This window comes from Leptodactylus fuscus, chromosome 4 (genome assembly GCF_031893055.1).
Source record: "Leptodactylus fuscus isolate aLepFus1 chromosome 4, aLepFus1.hap2, whole genome shotgun sequence".
NCBI lineage: Eukaryota > Metazoa > Chordata > Amphibia > Anura > Leptodactylidae > Leptodactylus > Leptodactylus fuscus.
The window spans coordinates 67,942,762-67,964,212 of record NC_134268.1 but is presented as its reverse complement, the minus strand read 5'-3'; the positions used below and the strand labels follow the sequence as shown (position 1 = coordinate 67,964,212).

Sequence of the window (21,451 nt, the reverse complement as noted above, 5' to 3'; positions counted from 1 at the left end):
AGATAAGTCTTTTTCCTATAAAAGTGGTATGCCTCTTAATGAATTAGGAACAAGGGACTCGGGGGGGGGGGGGGGGGGGGGGTGCAGGGCATCAAGACTGGTGTATGTAACACTGCATAGTGGCTGTGCTTGGTATTGCAGCTCACTTAGCAGAAAGAATGCCATGTCACTTAATAAATGTGATGTCACAGGCCGCTGCAGATGAGGTGGGAGTGTTAGACCCTCACCAATCCAATAATGATGGTCTACCCTTAAGATATGTACTCAATAATATAGATCTGGAAAACCTTTAAACTCTATAAACTATAATACAGACTGAATTTACAATGCCAACTTACCTTTACATCCAAAATAGTTCTTGCCATCTAGATAAAAATAACCATCTTTGCAGGTCCCACACGACGTGCCGCAGGTGGTTGGTTTACAATGGCAATCTCCTTCAGTCTAAGAAGAAAAGTGACATCTGGACAAATCTATTGACATATTAAACACATGAGAAGCAAGACTTGTTTTCTGTAAAGAAGCTGAGCTGCAATACCAGACTCAGCCCATAGACAAGAGTGGCGCTGCTTAATGGAGAACAGGCCAATGGTTTATTTCTCATAAAACTCCTTTAAGAACATGTTACGATTACCTGATGACATTCGCCTATTCCACTTATTGTTCCTTCTATTTCACATTCACAGTCTGAAAAAAATAATAGTTCACAATAGAGTATTTATTGCAGGCTAAATAGTACTGTACAATGTATCACAGAGGTCCCTGAAGTTATAATGACTCCAGGATACAATATTTTTCTATTTATTTTCATAATTCTAACTAACAGAATACATAGGTATAACCATTTGTGAGCATACACAATATCGCATATGTACATATATGGCGAGTCCATTTCCAGATATTCTGTGTATTAACTGCAGTCCATGATATCCTATAAAATGACTCTTTCCACCTGGAAAGGCAATATTATAACTTAAGAATAGGTAATAATATTACTTAACTATTTAAGTCATTCTCCTGCTCCTATACCCTTTTGGGAACCAGCTCTCCTTGTCCCTAGAGATCCTATTTCTGTTCCTCTGAGACCGACAGCCATATGTTATTTTTGAGTTGCATATACTTTTCAGGACCCTTATAAGGCTCCTGTCCCATTCATAGAAAGTGATTTACAGCTTCCGGCATCTCTTTCTGACTATTATGTGTAAGGATTTGCTATATCTATATTAGTTATCTGATTATTTTTCTTTAATCTTAATTTTACATATTTTTGGTGATATTTTGGGGTCTTTAGAACCAGGTACTAGTTTCACACAGAGTAATAGTCTGAAGTTGCAATGTTTTCAAGTTACGATGGTTGTCCCATAAGTTTTAAAGAACAAATATTGTGGGGACCACTGTGTATTATAATACAGTATTATAAATGATCATATATAGTAATGTGTACCAATCGCTTACACATACTTAAGAGTTACAGGTAAAAAGCATGGCGTCTTACCAATGCAACCTTGAGGATTGTCTCCATCCAGATTCCAGAACAATGGTTTGCAGTGGTCACAGGTTATACCCTCTACTCTTGGTAGGCACTGGCAGTAACCCTGAAAAAAATAAACATTGATATCTATGGAAACACAAGAACGGTTGTCTTACCACAGACTACCCACGTCGTACTGCAAAAGATATCTAATATTACAATAAATGGTAGTCATTATAATACATGGATGGCTCAAGTCCACCAGGACAGGGGACCTCACTCTACCCACTTTATCTTTACATATCTTTCATGATACAACCACATTAGTCTTTCATTTATTGCATAAAGAAATTATCCATAATGTAATAGAGCCCAATACTGGGCAGAACTTACTACTTGTGAGGTAAGGGTTCCTACAGGATCACATTCTCCACCAATATCTATAGTATAAAAACACAATAAACAGTAATAAACATTAAGATGGAAAGTGTCACCTGTATTTTATTAAGGTCCTGTAGTTGTTCCTCCCTTATTCAGATGCTCTGATTATTGGCATCAGATCCCCGATTACATAGGACAATGAACTGCATCCCCTATATCAGTGGTTCTCAACCTGTGGAACATGGGGGTCTGCCACACAGTCTCAGGGAGTACATATCATGGCTCAGAACCAGAGCAGATACATCTGTAAACATTATGGGCCATGTTGAGCAGGAACAAGGGGCGTAACTTGATGAGATGGAGAGGGTGCCATCACATCCAAGCCCAGGAGCTTTAAGGGGCCCATGTGGTGTCTCTTCCTAATATGAGGAGACTTGTACTATAAACAATACATTATAGCTGGGGCCTGATTTTGCACTGGGGTCCAGGAGCTTTACGTTATGTCTTTGGAAAGAGATTAGAAGCTGAAAGGCTGTGCCTGACGTTACAGTAAAGCCGCAAGTCACCTTCCAATCTGGCCTACATAATATTGGAATCTATCCAGAGATTTCAGAAGAACATTCAACAAAGGAGCCGTCCATGATGGTTTACTGCTCGCTTCTAATACGGCACACTAGTGATCTATGTGTAGAAAACAAGCAGCCAGCACTGATCTCACAAAAGTCCTTTGTTTCTTGGTTGTTTCCCTTAGGACCGTCCCTCAAAGCTGAATAAAATGTCACACACTTTCGTCTTCTTGATAATACTTGGAAAACAAGAAAATTAAATCATTTGGTAGTAAGAGTACTGGATGTGAGCCCAGATGTCTGAACCACCAGAGGAAGCATGCCAAGAAGCCTGTTTGTGAAATAAACTATAATGTCGATGATAGCAAATTACCCAGAACATGTTTTTGGGAACCTTACAATGCAGGACCAAGAATAAAGCCATACTGTGGTCTCCAACTTGTGGCTCTTCAGCTGCCCGGCTACTTTACAACTAGAAGTCTCAGTGTACCCTGACAAATAGTGACAGTCAACTATACATCACAAAAACTATCACAAGTGACCATCTGTTACTTCTTTTATCTCTCATTTTAGCATCTATGTTACCACTGTAGTCTGATTATTCTCATTCACATGACTGTACATATAGGATGTGGAGAATACTATTCTTGTATAAGGCGGGGTTCACATCTGTGCCAGTGAAACCAGTGAAAATCAGCAGATAAAAAATTCTTGCATGGAGAACTGTTTTCTCCACCACTTTCAGTTTGGAAACAGCAGACACCCGGCATACCCCATTATAGTCAATGGGATCCCTACACAGCGCTCTGTTTTTCAGGTCTCCCCCTGGCGCTAATGTGACCACAGCATAAGAAAAAAAGAACATACCTTGACAATATGGATAGTTATCTAATCCGGATGAGCACCTATCACACTTCTGCCCAACTACCCCTGGTCGGCATTCACACTGTCCAGTATTAGGGTCACACGTGCTCTGATAGGAGCCTTGAGGAGAACACTGGCAGGCTAAATAATAATACAATAGTATAATAGTTAGAAACCGCTGTAAAGTATATAACACATTTTAGTACTACTCAAGGAACTTATTTTTGAGAAGCCTTCTATAAATGGACTTGAAGAACTGGATTTTATTATTTTACATCTCACAGAAGAAAGTTCTCACAATAATGGACGATAAATCTTTCTAGGAGACTCACCCATCTCTGGTTTCAGATGGCAATAAAAACTGTTGTAGAACATTAATACAGTGTATTGAGCTACGCGCATGTGCTATGCTATAGTACTGGTTATATTATTACACTTATCACATAGTGCCATCTAGTTCAGCATCTTTCCTAACCATGGTATGATATACTGACCTATACAGATAGGATAGTTGTAAAAATTCGGTGCACACTGCTGACATGTTAGTCCAGCATAGTTAGGGCGGCATAGACATTCTCCCGCAGGTCCACATGAGGGGTCTCTGGCTCCAATCATATCACAGTCACATTCTAATGTCAAATAAGAAACATAACAGAAATACAGCAGAGCTGAGTTGGCCAAAGCATGAAAGAGTTTGTCAATTTGTACAATGCATATTATCTGCAATTTCTATAGGACTGCAGGTAAATTTATAGAGTAGGTACATGGGAAACTGTAACATGGAAAATGCTGCTGAATCTGTGAGCAGTAGGTTATTAAGCAGGAAGGAAGAAGAGGATTGACATATATTTTTTGTGTGAAAGCACTCAGTATAACCTGTCATTTATTTATTGAAATCTCTTATCTTTCTATATAAAGAGTTGGCGGTCCTATCAGTAACGGCTATCTCTGTATGCATAGTCATACAGAAGAGGCTGCCAATCACTGATAGGACCACCTTGAATGGGACTGAGCTTCAGCTGTAGTACCAGGGGCAGACATTATAAAATGTAGGGTGCTGTGCCTGATTACCAATGAAGGAATGATAAACTACTGTATATATGTATATATTCTCAATTCAACACAGATGTAGCACAGTTCAACTTAACACTCAACGTGTGGCACAGAATGGTAATTTGACTCTTTCAATTGTTGTCTTCTGTGATAAGATGTCACACTCCAGAAAGTCAAGTTAAACACTATCATATCTGCAGCCATAAAATAGCTAGCGTGACACTAACCTTTACATATTGGAAATGAATGGTAACCTGGCCGGCACTGGTCACAACGTGTGCCCTGGATTGTAAGCTTGCACAGGCACCTTCCTGTAGGACTGCATACCTCAGGGAGCACGCCGGCGGGATTGCAATCACACCCTAAACAATCAAAGGAAATGGCCTTTATATAGAGAATAAATCATAAATTATTTTCTATGACACGGACAGGAAGTTAACTACAATATCAACAATAAAAGAATTCAAGGCTATACCATGCCCATTCTACTAGCTGGAAAACCAGACAGGAAAACATGCCAGTCCTATAATACAACACATGCACTACACTATGTATACAAGTCGGGTGCTAGGCTAAAGGAAACTTTCCAAATTTTTCTGTAGTGAGTATTACTATATACATCATATAAAGCATATCTCTTCACTTTATAGAGTAAATTGATCTTTTATTACCGTATTGCACTTTCTTATTATCTGATATCAATTTGTGTAGTAAAAAGTGTTTGACGTAACTTTAGTTAGCTATAAAATGAATGTTCCACATGGGGATTCACACCCAGAAATAGGCCACAGTGCAGGATCATAAAAAGGAAGCTGAATAACCTTTGGACAATATAATAGTGTATGAGGAATCCGAGGTGTTCCCGGTGATCACAAGAATCTACTGCCTGACTCACACCCTGGACCTGCGGTAAATCCTATATTATCAGGGCTTGAAATTAAAATAAAATTGGAAGATTCTATCAATGTAGACTTTTTTTGCAGCTTTTGTACATTTAGCTATTATTACTATTATTATTAGTATTGGTATTATTGTTGCACACTGACACATTATATCTGAGAAGGGTAGACATTGTACTGCTTTGCTTCTAGGGAAGAATCATTTCATAATATGATGGCATAAGGACACTGCAGTCTCTTTGTAACCTTCTGCAGACGGCTCTAGCAGCTCTTGGACTGACCAATACCCTCAAGAAGCCTCTGCGTCCTTAGCTGCCTAAGCCTAGGCACATAGAAAACACATGCTAGGCACTAGTTTGGCATCACCCATCTTGCCCACAGAAGTTACTGTTTTTTTTGTGATCCCCTTTTCACCCTTACATGCACACTTCTGCATCTCACTTTTATTCTCCTAGACAGAAGACAGGAGCAGCTACTGTACTGTACACAGAACAGAGGTAAACCTGCTGGAATAAGATACATGGTTGTCAGTTCACTAGACTTACTTTGACAGAACGGATAATTGACGTATCCAGGAGCACACGTATCACAAGCTGTACCCCGGTACCCTACACGGCAGGGACACTGTCCTGTCACTGGGTCACAATTTTGGCTTAGTGCTCCAGCCCCTGTACAACTGCAGCCTGTCAGGAAGAACAACATATACTATTGTCAGTCACACACAACATAGAAGTTATGATGAAAAATCCTATTTATGAACTTCTTTCTTATGTTCAAAGCATAACATTGCATTAGTGGACAGGATAATTTTTTCTTTTGACAAAATAGTTGTAGACCAGTTTTACCAATCTTACATAAAATTATTACATTGAATGATATCTGAGGAAAGATCAGATTTTATAATTTTCTTTCTTTTATTTTTTTTTATAAAATATAATATTGGTTTTGCATTAAAAATATCTGGTTGGTAAATGCTACCATAACGGAGGCCTTCCTAGAACATGTACATACACAGGGTACGAACAAGCCTGTAATTCTGGCAGCTAGGACTGAAGATATGCGCTCTGCGCGCCGCTGCAAATTTAGCTCCACCCACTTTTATGTTGATTCCACCCATTCTCATTCATTTATTATGTGCTCCCACACAATACAATCCTCCTACAGTCACCTGTAAATTATATGCCCCCCCCCTCCATCTCTCCCCCAGTTTCATATACACCCTTCCTCTGCCCCCAGTTTCATGTCCCCCCTCCATCTCTGTCCCCAGTTTCATCACGTTCTCCCCCTTCATCTGCCCACAGTTTCATGTCCCCCGTCTCTGCCCCAGTGTCATGCCGTTCCCCCCCTCCCCTTCAGTTTCATTGGGCCCCCTCCATCTCTGTCCCCAGTTTCATGCCGTTCTCTCCCCACCCCCTTCATCTTCCCCAGTGTCATGCCGTTTCCCCCCCCCTCCCCTTCATTTGCCCCCTCAGTTTCATTGGGCCCCCTCCATCTCTGTCCCCAGTTCCATGCTGTTCTCTCCCCACCCCCTCCATCTGCCCCAGTGTCATGCTGTTCTCCCCCCCTCCATCTGCCCCAGTGTCATGCCGTTCCCCCCCCCTCCCCTTCATTTGCCCCCCAGTTTCTTTGGGCCCCCTCCATCTCTGTCCCCAGTTCCATGCCGTTCTCTCCCCACCCCCTCCATCTGCCCCAGTGTCATGCTGTTCTCCCCCCCTCCATCTGCCCCAGTGTCATGCTGTTCCCCCCTCCCCTTCATTTGCCCCCCAGTTTCTTTGGGCCCCCTCCATCTCTGTCCCCAGTTTCATGCCGTTCTCTCCCCACCCCCTTCATCTTCTCCAGTGTCATGCCGTTCCCCCCCTCCCCTTCATTTGCCCCCCAGTTTCATGGGCCCCCTTCATTATGTTTCACCTTAATATGTAATACAAAACAAACACTTACACTCACCTTCTATCACTCACCTTCCATCGATCCCCCGACGCTCCTCTCTCTCTCCCTCCAATCACATACGCGATGCAGGAGCTGTGAGATCAGCTCCTGCTTAGCTCCGGACCGGCTTGCGTGTGTAGGCGTGATGCGATGACGTCATCGCGCCTACACACGCAAGCCGGGCCGGAGCTTTAAAGCAGGAGCTGAGCTCACAGCTCCTGCATCGCGTATGTATTTCAGCTCATCGGCGGACGGACGCCGATGAGCTGAAATTGTGACAGGCAAGTGCCGGGGGGCCCCCAGAGGCTCTGTGGGCCCCGGCACTTGCCCGACTATGCCGTGCGCTGACGCCGGCCCTGCTTCCAGGGACACCTCTGTTTTGCTTCTTCACTAGGGAGTACCAGCCCTCCCACAGGGGGTTGTCTACAAACATAATTATATTTCATTTGTAGTCCTATTCTTAAGATAGGCCATAAATCTGATTGGTGGGGAGACATCAGGCAGTCCCATATGGCTCAGCTGTACGGGGGCCACTTCTGATGCCTGTATTGTACATTACATAGGGCCAGAAGCAGTTGACTTCATGTTTGTGTAATGGCCAGGTGCTAACACTGTAGATCAGGTTCCATTGAAGTCACTGATCTGATTATTCATGGTCTATCCTAAGGATAGGCCATAAATGACAAATTCCTGGACAATCCTTTAAAGCTGTTGCATAGAATACTCTTACAGTAATATCTTACCTTTTATATTTCCAGCAGTTGGTTCTGCAGAAATTGATGATGTGGTAGGAACAGGATAAAAAGGTATTCCTAAAATGGAAAAAATAAAAAGAAACCTGTATTATTGCTTGAGCAGAATAATAGTTCTCAGAGAGAAAATGGCCAACATAAACATTTATAATCATTCACAACATATTTGCTTTATTGACTAATAACCCGCCCATAATTCACTACAATATAAACTGCCTTGTGTTTCCTTTTCATTCACAATGAGAGTTTTGGCAATACAAATTCCAAATTGAAAACCAATATGGCTGCACTTCCTGTTCTCACAAGAGACATAAGAAAAACAAAAATGCAAGTAGAGGAAGAAAAATCACTAAATTCTGCAAATTGCAATAACTGTTCATGTAGTAATATATGGCCATAATTACATTTTGGGCAAAAATTCCTCTTTAAAGGGCTCTAACATTGGGAAAAGTCATTTTTAACTAAGCACATCCTTGCATATCCTTTAGAAAGGCTATTTCACACTTACCTTTTGTAGGTAAATTGCCTCAGTAGTTTTTGAATGAGCCCGTTTTTATTCATATGCTAATTAGCCTGTTGGTGCACCCCCGGAAGTCTCATCATGCACCCTCTGCCTATTCTTTCCTATGTATGTGTACAGCACAGGCTGCTGCTTCTGATGACTCAGCTTCCTGTTTGCCTTACACACATAAGAGATAATAGCAGAGATGAGTGCTGCTGGGAACTTCCTGTGCTGGCTGGAAGCTAATTAGCATATGAATAAAAACGGTCTCATTGAAAAACCACTGAGGCAATTTACATACTAAAGGTTTGTGTGGAATAGCCTTTCTAAAGGCTATGCAAGGATGTGCTTATTTAAAAATGACTTTTCCCAATGATAGAGCCCCTTTAAGGCCGGAGCCCCACGTTGCAGAAATACAACTTTTTTGTTGCAGATTTTGCTGCAGTTTTTGAGTCAAAGGCTGTAGTGGAATGGGGATAAGGTAGAGGTATAAAAGCCTCCTATATATTTCCCATTCCTTTTCTAGCCATTCTGGGCTCTGGATCAAAAAACTGCAACAAAATCTGTAACAAAAAAAAGCTGCGTTTCCTCAGCCTAAGGCTTTTTTTGCTGCATTTTTCATGCGATTCTGCAGCATTTTCCTCTATGAACTTTCTGCCCCTATTGATCCTATGCAGAAAACACCAGCGTTTCTGCAGGTGCAATAGACATGCTGTGATTTGCTACAATGTGTGGATGGGATTAGCCAGAATGTCAACCCCTTTGCAAGTACTATAAAGCGCAGTGTTTTTGCAATATGGGACTTTAACCTAGAGGGGTTATCCAGTGTTAGAAAAGATGGCTGACTTCTTCTAGAAAGGGGTTTTTTTAACACGGGCTCAGGCATATGCCACATGATAGATATATCATATATCCCTCTATATGATGCCCAACATAATAAATCAAGATAAGCAGTCCCACTCTTCCGCCTTACTAGCCTAATATATTGTTATGTTGTTAAATGTACCCAAAGGTTATATTCGGAGAATGATTCATGCAGTTTCATGTTACTGACAACCTAATTCCTCCCTGATATCAAACACTGCGTCACCTTTCATTATCAGTGTTGACATCGAGTTCTGGTTTCATTACCTCCTGGGGAGGAGTCACAAGAAGCAAGAACCATAGATAATAGAAAGTTTTCCCAGTATTTAGGTCACTACCATTCATATCAGATATGGTACATTAACGACATTATTTATTAACTACAAATAATTACACAATTATTAATCCATTAATACAGATTGGATGTTGGTAAATTTAGCATAGTAATGGTTACCAGTATGGTGAATATTGCCCATTAATCCACCATTTTTACAGGACCCTATAAAAAATGCTATTGTATGACACTAGTGTGCTGGCACTCTTTTGTGTACGAGTAAGATTTATTTGCTGCCAATGTTCTTTTGATGTCCATTTTATAGTTTTGCTATAAAATATAAATGTTTACTTATGGAAAATTATAGCGCACTGCATGCATACAAACACATGCATCAATAGGGACATGGACAATGGCATCTGCCTTCATGGACTCATTCATTTTATATAGTGGGCATTTGCCGCAAAATGGGCAGAAATATTACCTGTCATGAGTTTGCTCAGGCCTACAAGGACCTGTGATAATACATGACATGTGTATGTGGCCATAGAAATGACAGGTTGGTGTGCACGCCTTACAAATACGGCCAGAACACAAACCAGCATACATGAAGCCTAACAGGATAGTAATGGAGGCACCAGACTCAGATACCTAGATTGTTATCGAGTCAGTATTTTTATTTAAAGGGTCCCGTTTTACGCACGGAACACATTGAAATCAATGGATTGAAAAGCCTCCCATTGATTTCAATGTGTTCCACGCGGAAAACGGAACCCATTGAAGTCAATGGTAGTCTTTTTATCAGCGCTGCTTCTGCCACAAGTTATCGTGGAAGAATCAGCGCCACTTTACTCCGTGTGAATGCTCCATCAGAGTCTTGAGACTGAATGCAGCGCCAAGGTGGAGAAGTTCAGGTAAACAGAATTTCTGAGTACATTCTATTAATGCCGCTGCACTTGACAAGTCTAGTGGTATGAACTGAAGAGTGGTATGCTCCCCCATAAAAAATGCAACTTCACAGAAGTAAGAAATCTTCATGTCCTTTTCCCTTGTGTCATTATTTACCCTTAAGTGTGTGCCTTTTGTCCAGACACAGGATGCTTTGTATTGAATTCATTGCTTTTGGTGGGAAAAAAAATTGTGTAAACACAACTTGTTCCATTACATTCAACCAGACTGAGGCGTTCTACTTCAAAGATGTTTATGGTTTTATCATACCTTTCACACACACAAAGTGCACCTGCAGAACTAGGGCACATGCACATGGCCATATTACAGACCTGTGCTGCATAGCCTGAAATAAACACATGTCCTGGGGGTTTTAGTCCTTTTCATAAATGTTTTTTTCAAGTAAAAAGCAAAACAAATGTAGGACAGGGGTCAGTTTTTCATTACTTACTCAGACAGATTGGGTACCCATAGTAGCCTTCCGCACACCTCTCACAGCTGTTTCCACTAAAATTAGGCTTGCAGTAGCACCTTCCAGACCCCTCCTCACATCCATCCGTATGTTGAGGATTACAGCTACAAGCTTTGAAATATTAATAATCAATTACTGTTAGTGATGGAGTCATCTTCAATACTAGATAAACATATGCGTGTCATAGCTAAGCTGGGATTAAAACATAACTCCAATTATAAAACAACTTTTCATAAATGTGAATATAACATTCTTTTTAAAATATGTCTTATGAAAGAAATCCGTTCCTGTAAAGTCTCTACCTGTTCAGGTCTCTGCGCCACCCTCCGTTCGCACGCTGCGGTCCAGGAGGTGTGTTCAATTTAATTCTTTGCTTAGAGCAGTATTCACACAGTGCAATGAAAAACTCTATTACCTATACTCTGTAATTGAGTTTCCACCATTTTCCACCATATTGCAATTCCTTTACAGTTCCCTTTTCCACTTATTAGGCTTCTTCAGTACGTGTTTGTTTACACAAGACTCTGTATGAGGGAGTCTGCACACGGAGTTTACACTCGCTCATTCTGAACGTAAAACTCGCTCAGAGTAAGTGGTGTAAAAAACAGATCCCATTGACTGGAATGGGTGTCGGCATACACGCATATCACATTGAAAGCAATAGGTAAAAAAGCCTCCCATTGATTTCAATGGGTAGCGTGCGTATGCCGGCACCCATGCCCTCCGTATGAAGGCTCCCTGACTTAGCACACAGAACTCTATGGAGAGGGGAGGAGTCTGATAATTGATTGATTGCAATCAATCATTCTGCTCAGTGATAGACTCTTAAGATACAAGCATTTCGTTATGTAGCTGGGATGTTAAACCCCTGTGAGTTACTATGAAGTTTTGAGATGTGGAAACAGCATAGCTCATAGAGATGCATGGGAATTTTATTTCCTAACATTTCTGTACTATTTTACTAAAATATCTCCTGATATATGAAGTGGATTCACATATAGATGTTCACACACTGAAGTATTTTAGAGACGCAAGGACAGGATAAGAGAAATTCATACTTACGTATGCAGCCATGTGGAGCTTCTTTTGGGACTCTATAAGGCCTAAAATATCCTACGGCACATTTTTCACAATTTATACCTGCTGTGTTATGCTACAAGGCAGAGAAAAAGACATCAGAATATTCTTCAGTTCAAGAAATGTAAATATTCAAAGGACTTAGCAAATACAACAATGGAAATATTCTGAGACATCTCTGTTAAATATTAGCATTGATTAAAGATGCCCAAGGGGCACAATACAGCTTATGTGATAATAAAGCATATGTGTTCATACAGTAGGTTTGTTAAATACAACATCTATAAAGGCGTTTTATATACGGTAAGTGCTAGATGAGAAGAGGTGCAAAGTGACAGGAGGGTATCCCAGTACATTTCTATAGCAGGGGATATTAAAATAAATTCCACTATTAAAGGGGATCTATCATTAGGAAAAGTCATTTTTAACTAATCACATCCTTGCATAGGCTTTAGAAAGGCTATTCCACACCTACCTTTAGTATGTAGATTGCCTCAGTGGTTTCTGTATAAGACTCTTTTTATTTATATGCTAATTAGACTGGTGCATGATGCATCATGCACCCTCTTTGCTATTGTTTCCTATGGGTGTATACAGCAGGGGCTGCTGCTACTGATGACTCAACTTCCTGTTTGCCTCACACACATAGCAGAGATGAGTGCTGCTGGGAACTTCCTGTGCTGGCTGGAAGCTCATTAGCATATGAATAAAAACGGACTTATTCAGAAACCACTGAGGCAATCTACATACTAAAGGTAAGTGTGGAATAGACTTTCTAAAGCCTATGCAAGGATGTGATTAGTTAAAAATGACTTTTCCCAGTGGTAGAGCCCCTTTAAAGGAAAGCAAAAAACATTTTTTAATTCATTTTATTAGAAAATAATCGAGAGGAAGCAAATAACAATGTATGGCTAATCAGAAAATACTGCTTGTGTAAGCTATATGTATTGCTGACATGTGCCGTACTTCTACCGAATGAAATGTAATAGAAACATGATAGAAGATTCCAGAAATACAGGGCCTCTTACTAAACTATATTGGACTGGTATATCAAACTTTTATACAAGTTTTCTTCATTGCAGACAATCTTATAGAGTAGAAGATTTCTGTTTCTCAGATATGGTGTATGAAGAGTGAGTCGCCCTGGCTCGGCCTATGTAGATTCACGGTGCGAGCAGGCCCGACACCGGGGGCGGCAGCGCCTTGAAAAAAGGGGAGTTTTAAGCAAAAATGGATTAAAGAAAAATAAAGAAAAATAAAAGTTTGTCGTGACGCCAGTTGGGGTTTCGGCTTGAGGTGAAGCCGGGCACTGTAGATAGGGCCTCTGGGAATAGGTGGTGATGCAGTGCCAGATGTTATACCCTCCCCAACCAGGGCAGGTCCCAGGGCCGGATGATATATGATATGGGTGAAGAAGGGGAGATTTCCAGGAGGAGTAACAGAGGATCGATGGAAGAACACAGTCCAGACAGGGGTTAACCAAACACTTACAGTTTACTTCTGTAGTCAGCAGGAGATAACAGATGTTACAGGAGGATTCACCTTGCTCCAGTATAGTGAGATGCCAGTCTTCCCTTTTACCACCAGTATGATTCAGCCTTCCATTGCTGCTCAAACTCTTTAATAGATTTCCTCTGGTCCTGGGTTCCAGAAGCTCAAAGGTTAATTGCAACCTCTGCAGGTCTCCGGCCTCCTGTGCTGTTCTATCACACCATGAGGCTTGCAGCACACACTGCACCTCCACACACCTCTCCTCTCCTGCACACTCTGACCTGGAACTGAAAGAGAGAGACCCTCTTCCAGTCTGTAGCTCCACCCCTTTTCTTAAAGAGATAATGGCTGTGGAACTTTGTGTGTGCTAACAGGTTGACTGGATCTCACTATACCTTCACAGTACACAGTGCAGATCACATAAGATGACATTTGTAGTGACCCACACTGTGGGGCGCTACAAAGAGTTTATAAGTATATAAGATTTAGTTTATATAAGATTTATTAGTTTTTGCAATCCACAAAACACAGTAATGTTTTGGTCCAGTCTGGACCTTCCTCAGACCATATGTACAAAGCACATAAATAAAGATGTAAAAAATAAAGACATATCAAAGTAACCTGAGACCTGATAGGGGAGTGAAGATCAACAGCAGAACTTTGAACTTGTTCTGTCCCCACATGAGGCGAATGAAGATGTGGCAGGTGGATAGGGGCTGGGAGAGGTCCTACCTTCGTTTCCTCAATGCAGGGCAGACAGGACCATGTTGCTCAGCGTCCGGAGAGATGATGCACATCAGGAATGGTGAAGTTCAGGCTTGTTTATTTGGAAGACTGGACATACAGCATGTGATGGAAATGCAGCACTTCTCCAGGAATACAGGTGTAACAAGCAGGATGGTACAGCAAGTGTGAGCAACTACTCATAAGTGAAGTTTGTGATAAGTGAGTGTGAGTATGTGTGGTCGAAAACTGATGCCTTCTGCTGCTCAGTCCAAGGGTGTCTCTCCCAGAGAAAATGGAGACTAATGATAAGTGAAAACAGGAAACAGTTACCCTGAACCAGGAAGTGAAGGCATGTACAGAATTAACTACAGGCTGTCATACAGAAAAAGGACAGCAGGTGGCAGCAAGCATTAAAAAGAATACAATCTATGAATGAACGGTATGATTATATCTGGATGAAACAGCACACTCCCCGTCTGAAATTCCGTAAGGGATTTCACTATATATATTTTTTAAAGTCCAATAACCTAGAAAACAAACACAAATATGCATACAATGTAATAATAACTTCAAACGAGGTAAATGACAGGCAGTTCCTGAGATAATCCAAAGATACCCATCTTCGGATCGGAGAAGCCGCACTAGGCCAAACTATCTCCGACCCAGTTGTAATCCAATGAACGAAGTACTAGGGTAGTGTTCTGTTCATGGTTCATCCTACCGGAATGTCCTCAACTGGTAGTATCAGTACGAGCTCGTGGATTGGCCTCTGAAATATCTTAGGTTCACCTTTCCTAAGGACCTTCAGCTCCACCTTCCGGACCTTACCGTCTTGACTTGGGAAAGTCTTTGTAACGATTCCCATAGGCCAGTCGATTCTTTGAGCTTGTGGTTCCTTCATTAGCACCACGTCTCCTTCTTTCAAGTTTGGTTTATTCTGTTGCCATTTTCTTCTTCCTTGGAGAATCACGAGATATTCCTTTCTCCACCGGTTCCAAAAGTAATCAGCGAGGTATTGCACCCGTTTCCATTGCTTCTGATAGGTGTTTGCGTGAGTAAACTCTTCGCTGATGGTTAGTGGGTTCCCAGTCTTTTGGGTGAGAAGAGTAGCTGGCGTAAGAATGGTCGACATTTCGGGATCCATTGACACTGGGACGAGTGGTCTTGAGTTGATTATGGCCGAAACTTCAGCCAGGAGAGTGACCAGTCTCATGGGTGAGCCTTGAAGAGTTCACGTCCATAAGCATAGAGTTTAGGATGTTGCGTGAGATTCCAATCATTCTTTCCCAGGAACCTCCCATGTGAGAACTATGTGGAGGATTGAAGATCCAGGTACAACCTCTTTCTGCCAATTGATCCTGAATTGGCTTGATGTTGATATCCAGATCTCGACAAGCACCAATGAAGTTGCTTCCACGGTCGGACCTTAACTGTTTCACTGGTCCTCTGATCGCTAGAAAATGCCGGAGAGCGTTGATCAGGCTGGAAGTGTCCATAGACTCTATTACCTCTATGTGGACAGCACGTACACTCATACAAGTGAATAATACAGCCCAACGTTTGCTGTTGGCATACCCGCCTCGAGTTTTGCGTGCGGATATCATCCATGGCCCAAAGACGTCTAGGCCAACGTAGGTGAAAGGCGGTTCGGCACTCAGTCTGTCAGAGGGCAGGTCAGCCATTTGTTGATGTACCTGTTTTCCCCTGGTTTTACGACATTGAACACAGCGATGTAGTGCTCCTGCTACACGTCTTTTCATACCTATGATCCAAAGTCCTGCAGACCGTAATTTGCCTTCTGTAATCTGCCTGCCTTGGTGTTCGGTTTTTTCATGAAAGTGCCGGATTAATAGATCAGTGATATGATGTTTACTGGGTATGATGCAAGGATGTTGCTCTGAAGCCACAATCTTGGCTTGATTCAAACGACCACCGACTCTCAGCAAACCAAAACTGTCCATCACTGGATTTAAATGAGCAATGGGGCTTTTGAGAGGGATTTGCTGCTTGTGGTATAGGCATTTCCATTCAGTACTGAATACGCTCTGCTGGACGCAACGTATTATAAGGGACTCACAGTGAGAAATGTCCTCGGCAGAGAGTGGTTTATGGCAAACATGCCAACCGTGACAGTCTTTGTCTTCATGTGAGTTGTTATAAGATCTCGCAATGTGGACTAACCTTGCTATAGACTTGACAAGTTTCATCCAATTGGAGAAGCGTTCAAAGCGTTGGCAACCGAGGCTAGAGGTTGTTTTAGTGTTTGTTGTCAAAGCACTAACCTCGGAGCGGACTTCTGGGTCACCATCCGGATCCTGAATGCTGAAGACTTCCTGGACACATTCACTTCCCTTCTGTTCCAACAGAAACTTAGGACCTGAAAGCCAAGAAGAGTTAGCGAAGGAACTTATAGACATACGTCTAGTGGCATGGTCAGCTGGATTAAGTTCGGATGGGATATAGTACCATTGTTCGGGCTTGGAAGATCTCCTTATTCTCTCAATGCGGTTACTGACGTACACATAGAAGCGTCTTGTTTGGTTGTAGATGTAACCTAAGACGATCTTACTGTCACTGTAGTATTGTACGTTATCTATGTTGACGTCCAGCTCGTGCTGTATAAAGTCTGCGAGTTCTACTGCAAGCACGGTGCCACAGAGCTCAAGCCTGGGAATAGTGTGTTCAGGCTTAGGAGCCAACTTAGCTTTGCCGAAAACAAACCCAACGTGATCTTGATTGTCGGGTCCCGTTACCTTCAGATAGGCAACTGCTGCAATGGCCTCCATGGATGCATCCGAGAACACATGAAGTTCCCTTCTAGTGCTAGCAGCGAGTGAGGTTCTGGCGTAACATCTTGGTATATGGATTTCATCCAAGGCACACAAAGATTGTTTCCAGGTTTCCCATTTTGATTCCTTATCAGGGGGAAGTGGGGCATCCCAGTCTTTGACTGTTTCGGAAAGTTGTCGCAGAAGAGATTTACCTTGTATGGTTATTGGTGCTACGAATCCCAGCGGGTCGTATAAGCTATTCACCACTGACAGGACACCACGTTTAGTGAATGGTTTATCTGCGCAATTGATTTGGAAACTAAAGGTATCGGCTGACAGGTTCCACCTCAAGCCTAGGCTTCTCTGCACAGGTGGACAATCTGATCCCAGGTCTATGTCCTTGAATACTGGAGCGTAGTCACTCGACTCAAAGGCTCTCATGACAGCCGGACTGTTTGAAGCAATTTTGTGCAGTCTAAGATTAGCTCGGTACAGCATACCTTGGGTCCTCTTGAGTAGGTCGATCGCCGCTTCTTCTGTGGGTAGAGATTTTAGTCCATCATCTACATAGAAGTCTTTCTCTACAAAGTCTCTGGCGTCTATTCCATATTCGGACTCTCCTTCTTGTGCGGTTCTCCGCAGACCATAGGTTGCCACTGCGGGGGAAGGGCTGTTCCCGAATACGTGCACCCTCATGCGATACTCCACCATCTCTTTGTTGGGGTCATTGTCCTTGTACCACAGGAACCTGAGGAAATTCCTATGGTCCTCTCTGACTATGAAACAGTGAAACATCTGTTCAATGTCAGCGGTGATGGCAATGGGCTCTTTCCGGAACCTCATCAACACTCCTACTAGGTTATTTGTTAGATTAGGACCTGTGAGGAGGACATCGTTGAGAGATACGCCTTGATGTTTGGCACTTGAATCAAAGACAACTCTAATTTGCTTAGGTTTCCGTGGGTGATACACTCCGAATGAGGGTAGGTACCAGCACTCTTCATTTTCCTTTAAGAGAGGCGCTGGCTCCGCATGGTTATTCCGGAATATTTTGCTCATAAAGGTGATAATGTGTTCTTTCATCTCTGGTTTGTTGCTAAGTGTACGCTGGAGGGAGTTGAATCTGGACAAAGCTTGTTCACGATTGTTCGGGAGTCTTACCCTGGTGGCTCGGAAGGGTAAGGGAAAAACCCAGTGATTAGTCTTGTCTTTAAGGAACTCATTGTCCATTATCCTGACAAATTCCTTGTCTTCCATTGATGGGGCTACCTTGTTGTCATCCTTAGTTGTATGAAACACTGATTTTCCCAAGTCGTCTGCATAGGGAGAAGGAATGGCATCAGGTAGTTGTACGGGATCTGGGGGCTTCTCTTTCACATCATAGTGACGAGGGCATGGTTTGCAGAAAGTAGTTCGACCGTCCCGGCGTACATAGGTCTTAAAGGAATCAACACATGTTCGGTCCAAGCACACATTTCCTATGATTACCCACCCTAAGTCAAGTCTCTGTGCGTAGGGGGCGTAGTCAGGACCATTGCACTGTTGGCGGACCTTATGTATCCTTAAGTTGTCTCTGCCAAGCAGAAGTAGTATTTCAGCGTCTGTATCCATAGGTGGGATAACGTTGACTAGGTGCCTTAGGTGTGGTTGATGGAACGCAGCTTCTGGGGTAGGAATCTCGTCCCTTTGGTTTGGTATTTGATCGCATTCAATTAGAGTAGGTAGGGGTATTTCTACGCCTCCATTGATGGGAGAAGCGATGAAACCTTGTGCCCTCCTGCCACTAGTTTCTATGCGGCCTGAGCAAGTGTTCAGAGTGTAGGGCATCGCTGGTCCTTTGATTCCAAAGACTTCAAAGAACTTAGGTCCAGCTAGGGATCGATTGCTCTGATCATCAATGATGGCATACATTTTTACTGCATTCTCTGGTTGCCCTTCTGGATAAACTCTGATTAGGCATATCCTAGCACAACATTTATCACTTTGGCTCTCCCCACATACTTCTGAGCATGAGCAGGAGACCGCTGTGGTAGACTTGGTGTTAGCCTGTGGCTCCCCGCCATGGCTTGTAGCCGGACTAGAGGTAACTGCGACTGCTGGATCGCTGGTGGCTGAGGTTGGATGCAAAGCTGATGGGTGTTTGTCACTATGACACTCTTCACACTTAATGGCAGATTTGCAGTCCTTGGCCATGTGTTCTAAAGAGGCGCAGCACTTGAAACACACCCCAAGTTCACTGAGTATTTTCTTGCGCTCCAGCATAGTTTTGGACCTGAAGCCTCTACATTTGTTCAACGAGTGTGGTTTTTTGTGAATGGGACACTCACGATTGAAAGATTTATCTCTTGAGGAAACAGTGTGCTGTTTATCAGTGGGTACCGCAGGTAGTGGCAGGTTAGTCTTTCTGACACTTACACTGCTCTTCAAATCCTTGCGTTTATGTGTGACGCTTTCATACCTTGGTGAGGATGTTGCTGTGGCTGCGGTGTTAGACTCCAGGAAGTCTAGGCTAGGGTCATTCCTCATTTGGGCCTGTTCGTCGATGAACTTGCAGAATTGAATGAATGGAGGAAAGGTGACATCATGTGACCGTTTGTACCTGGAGACACATACCGCCCACTTCTCTTGCAGACTATGTGGCAGCTTTGAGACGATTGGGTTCACCCCATGGGCGGTGTCTAGGTAGCACAATCCAGACAGACGAGGATCTTTTTTTGCAAGTTCCAGCTCCATAAGCAGATCACTCAAGTCCAGAAGCTTGTGGGCTTCCTTAAGGTTGATCCTTGGAACATTTTGCAGTCTCTTGAATAGGGACCTTTCTATGGCTTCAGCGCTACCGTAGGTTCTTTCGAGTCTTAGCCAAGCAGCAGCGAGACCTGATTCCGCTTGCCCCACATAGACGGTCCGAAGACTTTTGATACGGTTTGAGGAGTCAGGACCCAACCATTTAACCATAAGGTCGAGTTCCTGTTCCGCAGATAGGTTGAGGTCGGCAATGGCGGCCTTGAAGGTAGCCTTCCAGGCTCTGTAGTTCTCTGCACAATCATCAAACTTTGAGAGGCTGGTACTGATCAGCTCTCTGCTCACCATAAACCTGGCAAATTCAGACATGTCTGATCCTTCACTCCTTGTTGCCGTGTTAGCTTGTGGTGCTCCTTGGGCGTATAAGCTGTGTGGCGTGAAAGGGTGAATTGCTCCTGGGTAGAATGATGTCGCTGCAGGGTTGAGCTGTGGTTTAACCTCTGGAGATTTCGATGACTGCGGCTTGAACTGTGGAGATGGGCTGGAATGCGTCTTGTGGTCGTCTTGTGATGATTGCTGCTCCTGAGGGGACACATTATGGCATTGGTCTTGGGTCTCTGCAGATGCTGTGGGTAACACTGGCACCGTAGGTTGGGCTGACTTGGATGTTTCCACATTGTCGGGTAGAATGTCACTGGAGAAGGCATGTGCTGCAGATATCTGTCTCTGTACGTAGACTCTGGTACGAACGGCTGGATCATCTTCTTCCAGTGTTGGTAGGCAAATTGGGTCGAGGTTTTGCTTCAAAGCTTGCTCGAGTATTGTTACTTCAGCTAATGCAATTTTTTCCTCCATTTCTGTTTGAAGGATCTTTGCTTTGGCTTCTGCCTCTGCCTCTGCCATTGCTTTCTTGGCTTCTGCCTCCGCCTCTGCTCTCTTGGCTTTTGCCTCTGCCTCTGCTTTCTTTTCTGCGTAGGAACGTCTTAGTTTGGATCGCTCTGCGTTTAAACGAGCCTCTAGAATTCTGTCGCTGAGGGCAGAAGTTCTTGAGCAGGATGATCTGTATGATCGAGAAGAGTGCTTGGATGAGCCTGACCTGTTAGATCTGGCTTCTTGCAGATAAGTGATATGGAGCTCTGCTTTATCTTTGGCATCTTGCACAGCAGCATCCCTTTCTCTGTTTGTGGAATCTGCTTTGCTTAGCTCTGATAAGGCTTCATCAATATTAGAGTCTTTTAGGAAGGCAGCGTACCTTGTGGATAACCTCTTGTACCTTCCATGGGTCGCATCTAGCCGTTTTATAGTGTCCTGTAGGCTAGCTGCATCATTTTTGTGGCGTTGGATGCTTGACATGAGGGAGGTGACTCGTTCCCATAGGTCATGCAGGTTGTCATTGAACTCATCCTTCATGTAATGGTAGTTCTCAAGGACCTTTATGGTTGGCTTAAGAGAGCGTACAGGTCGTGAGTCTTGGCCTGCTTCTGGTGCTGACTCTACTTCCCGTTCTTCATGGTAAGCAGTATCGGGTTGTATTTGATCTGTTTCAACACTGGGAGACAATGCAGAGTCCTTTTCGGCCATTTTGGTTTAAGGTGCGCTGTCTCTTTAAGAAACTGGACTTTTGAATTGGGGCCTGGAAACCGCAGTGCAGCTTAATTAAGGTGTTCTGACA

At 43.0% G+C, this 21,451-nt stretch overlaps 1 protein-coding gene across 2 annotated transcripts in view; it reads right to left on the bottom strand.

Annotated features, from left to right (window-relative positions):
• The window catches only part of LAMA3 (laminin subunit alpha 3), a 166,430-nt gene that overhangs the window by 77,330 nt on the left and 67,649 nt on the right, over positions 1-21,451 (bottom strand). For both annotated transcript variants that reach the window (XM_075270593.1, XM_075270594.1), the window contains exons 9-19: positions 12,035-12,125; positions 10,952-11,083; positions 7,904-7,972; positions 5,780-5,917; positions 4,563-4,697; positions 3,777-3,911; positions 3,286-3,423; positions 1,865-1,911; positions 1,496-1,595; positions 635-687; positions 339-444 (exon numbers count right to left, since the gene is read on the bottom strand). In XM_075270593.1, the coding sequence (XP_075126694.1) occupies positions 339-444; positions 635-687; positions 1,496-1,595; positions 1,865-1,911; positions 3,286-3,423; positions 3,777-3,911; positions 4,563-4,697; positions 5,780-5,917; positions 7,904-7,972; positions 10,952-11,083; positions 12,035-12,125 (1,144 nt within the window). The remainder of the gene's footprint in view (positions 1-338; positions 445-634; positions 688-1,495; positions 1,596-1,864; positions 1,912-3,285; positions 3,424-3,776; positions 3,912-4,562; positions 4,698-5,779; positions 5,918-7,903; positions 7,973-10,951; positions 11,084-12,034; positions 12,126-21,451) is intronic.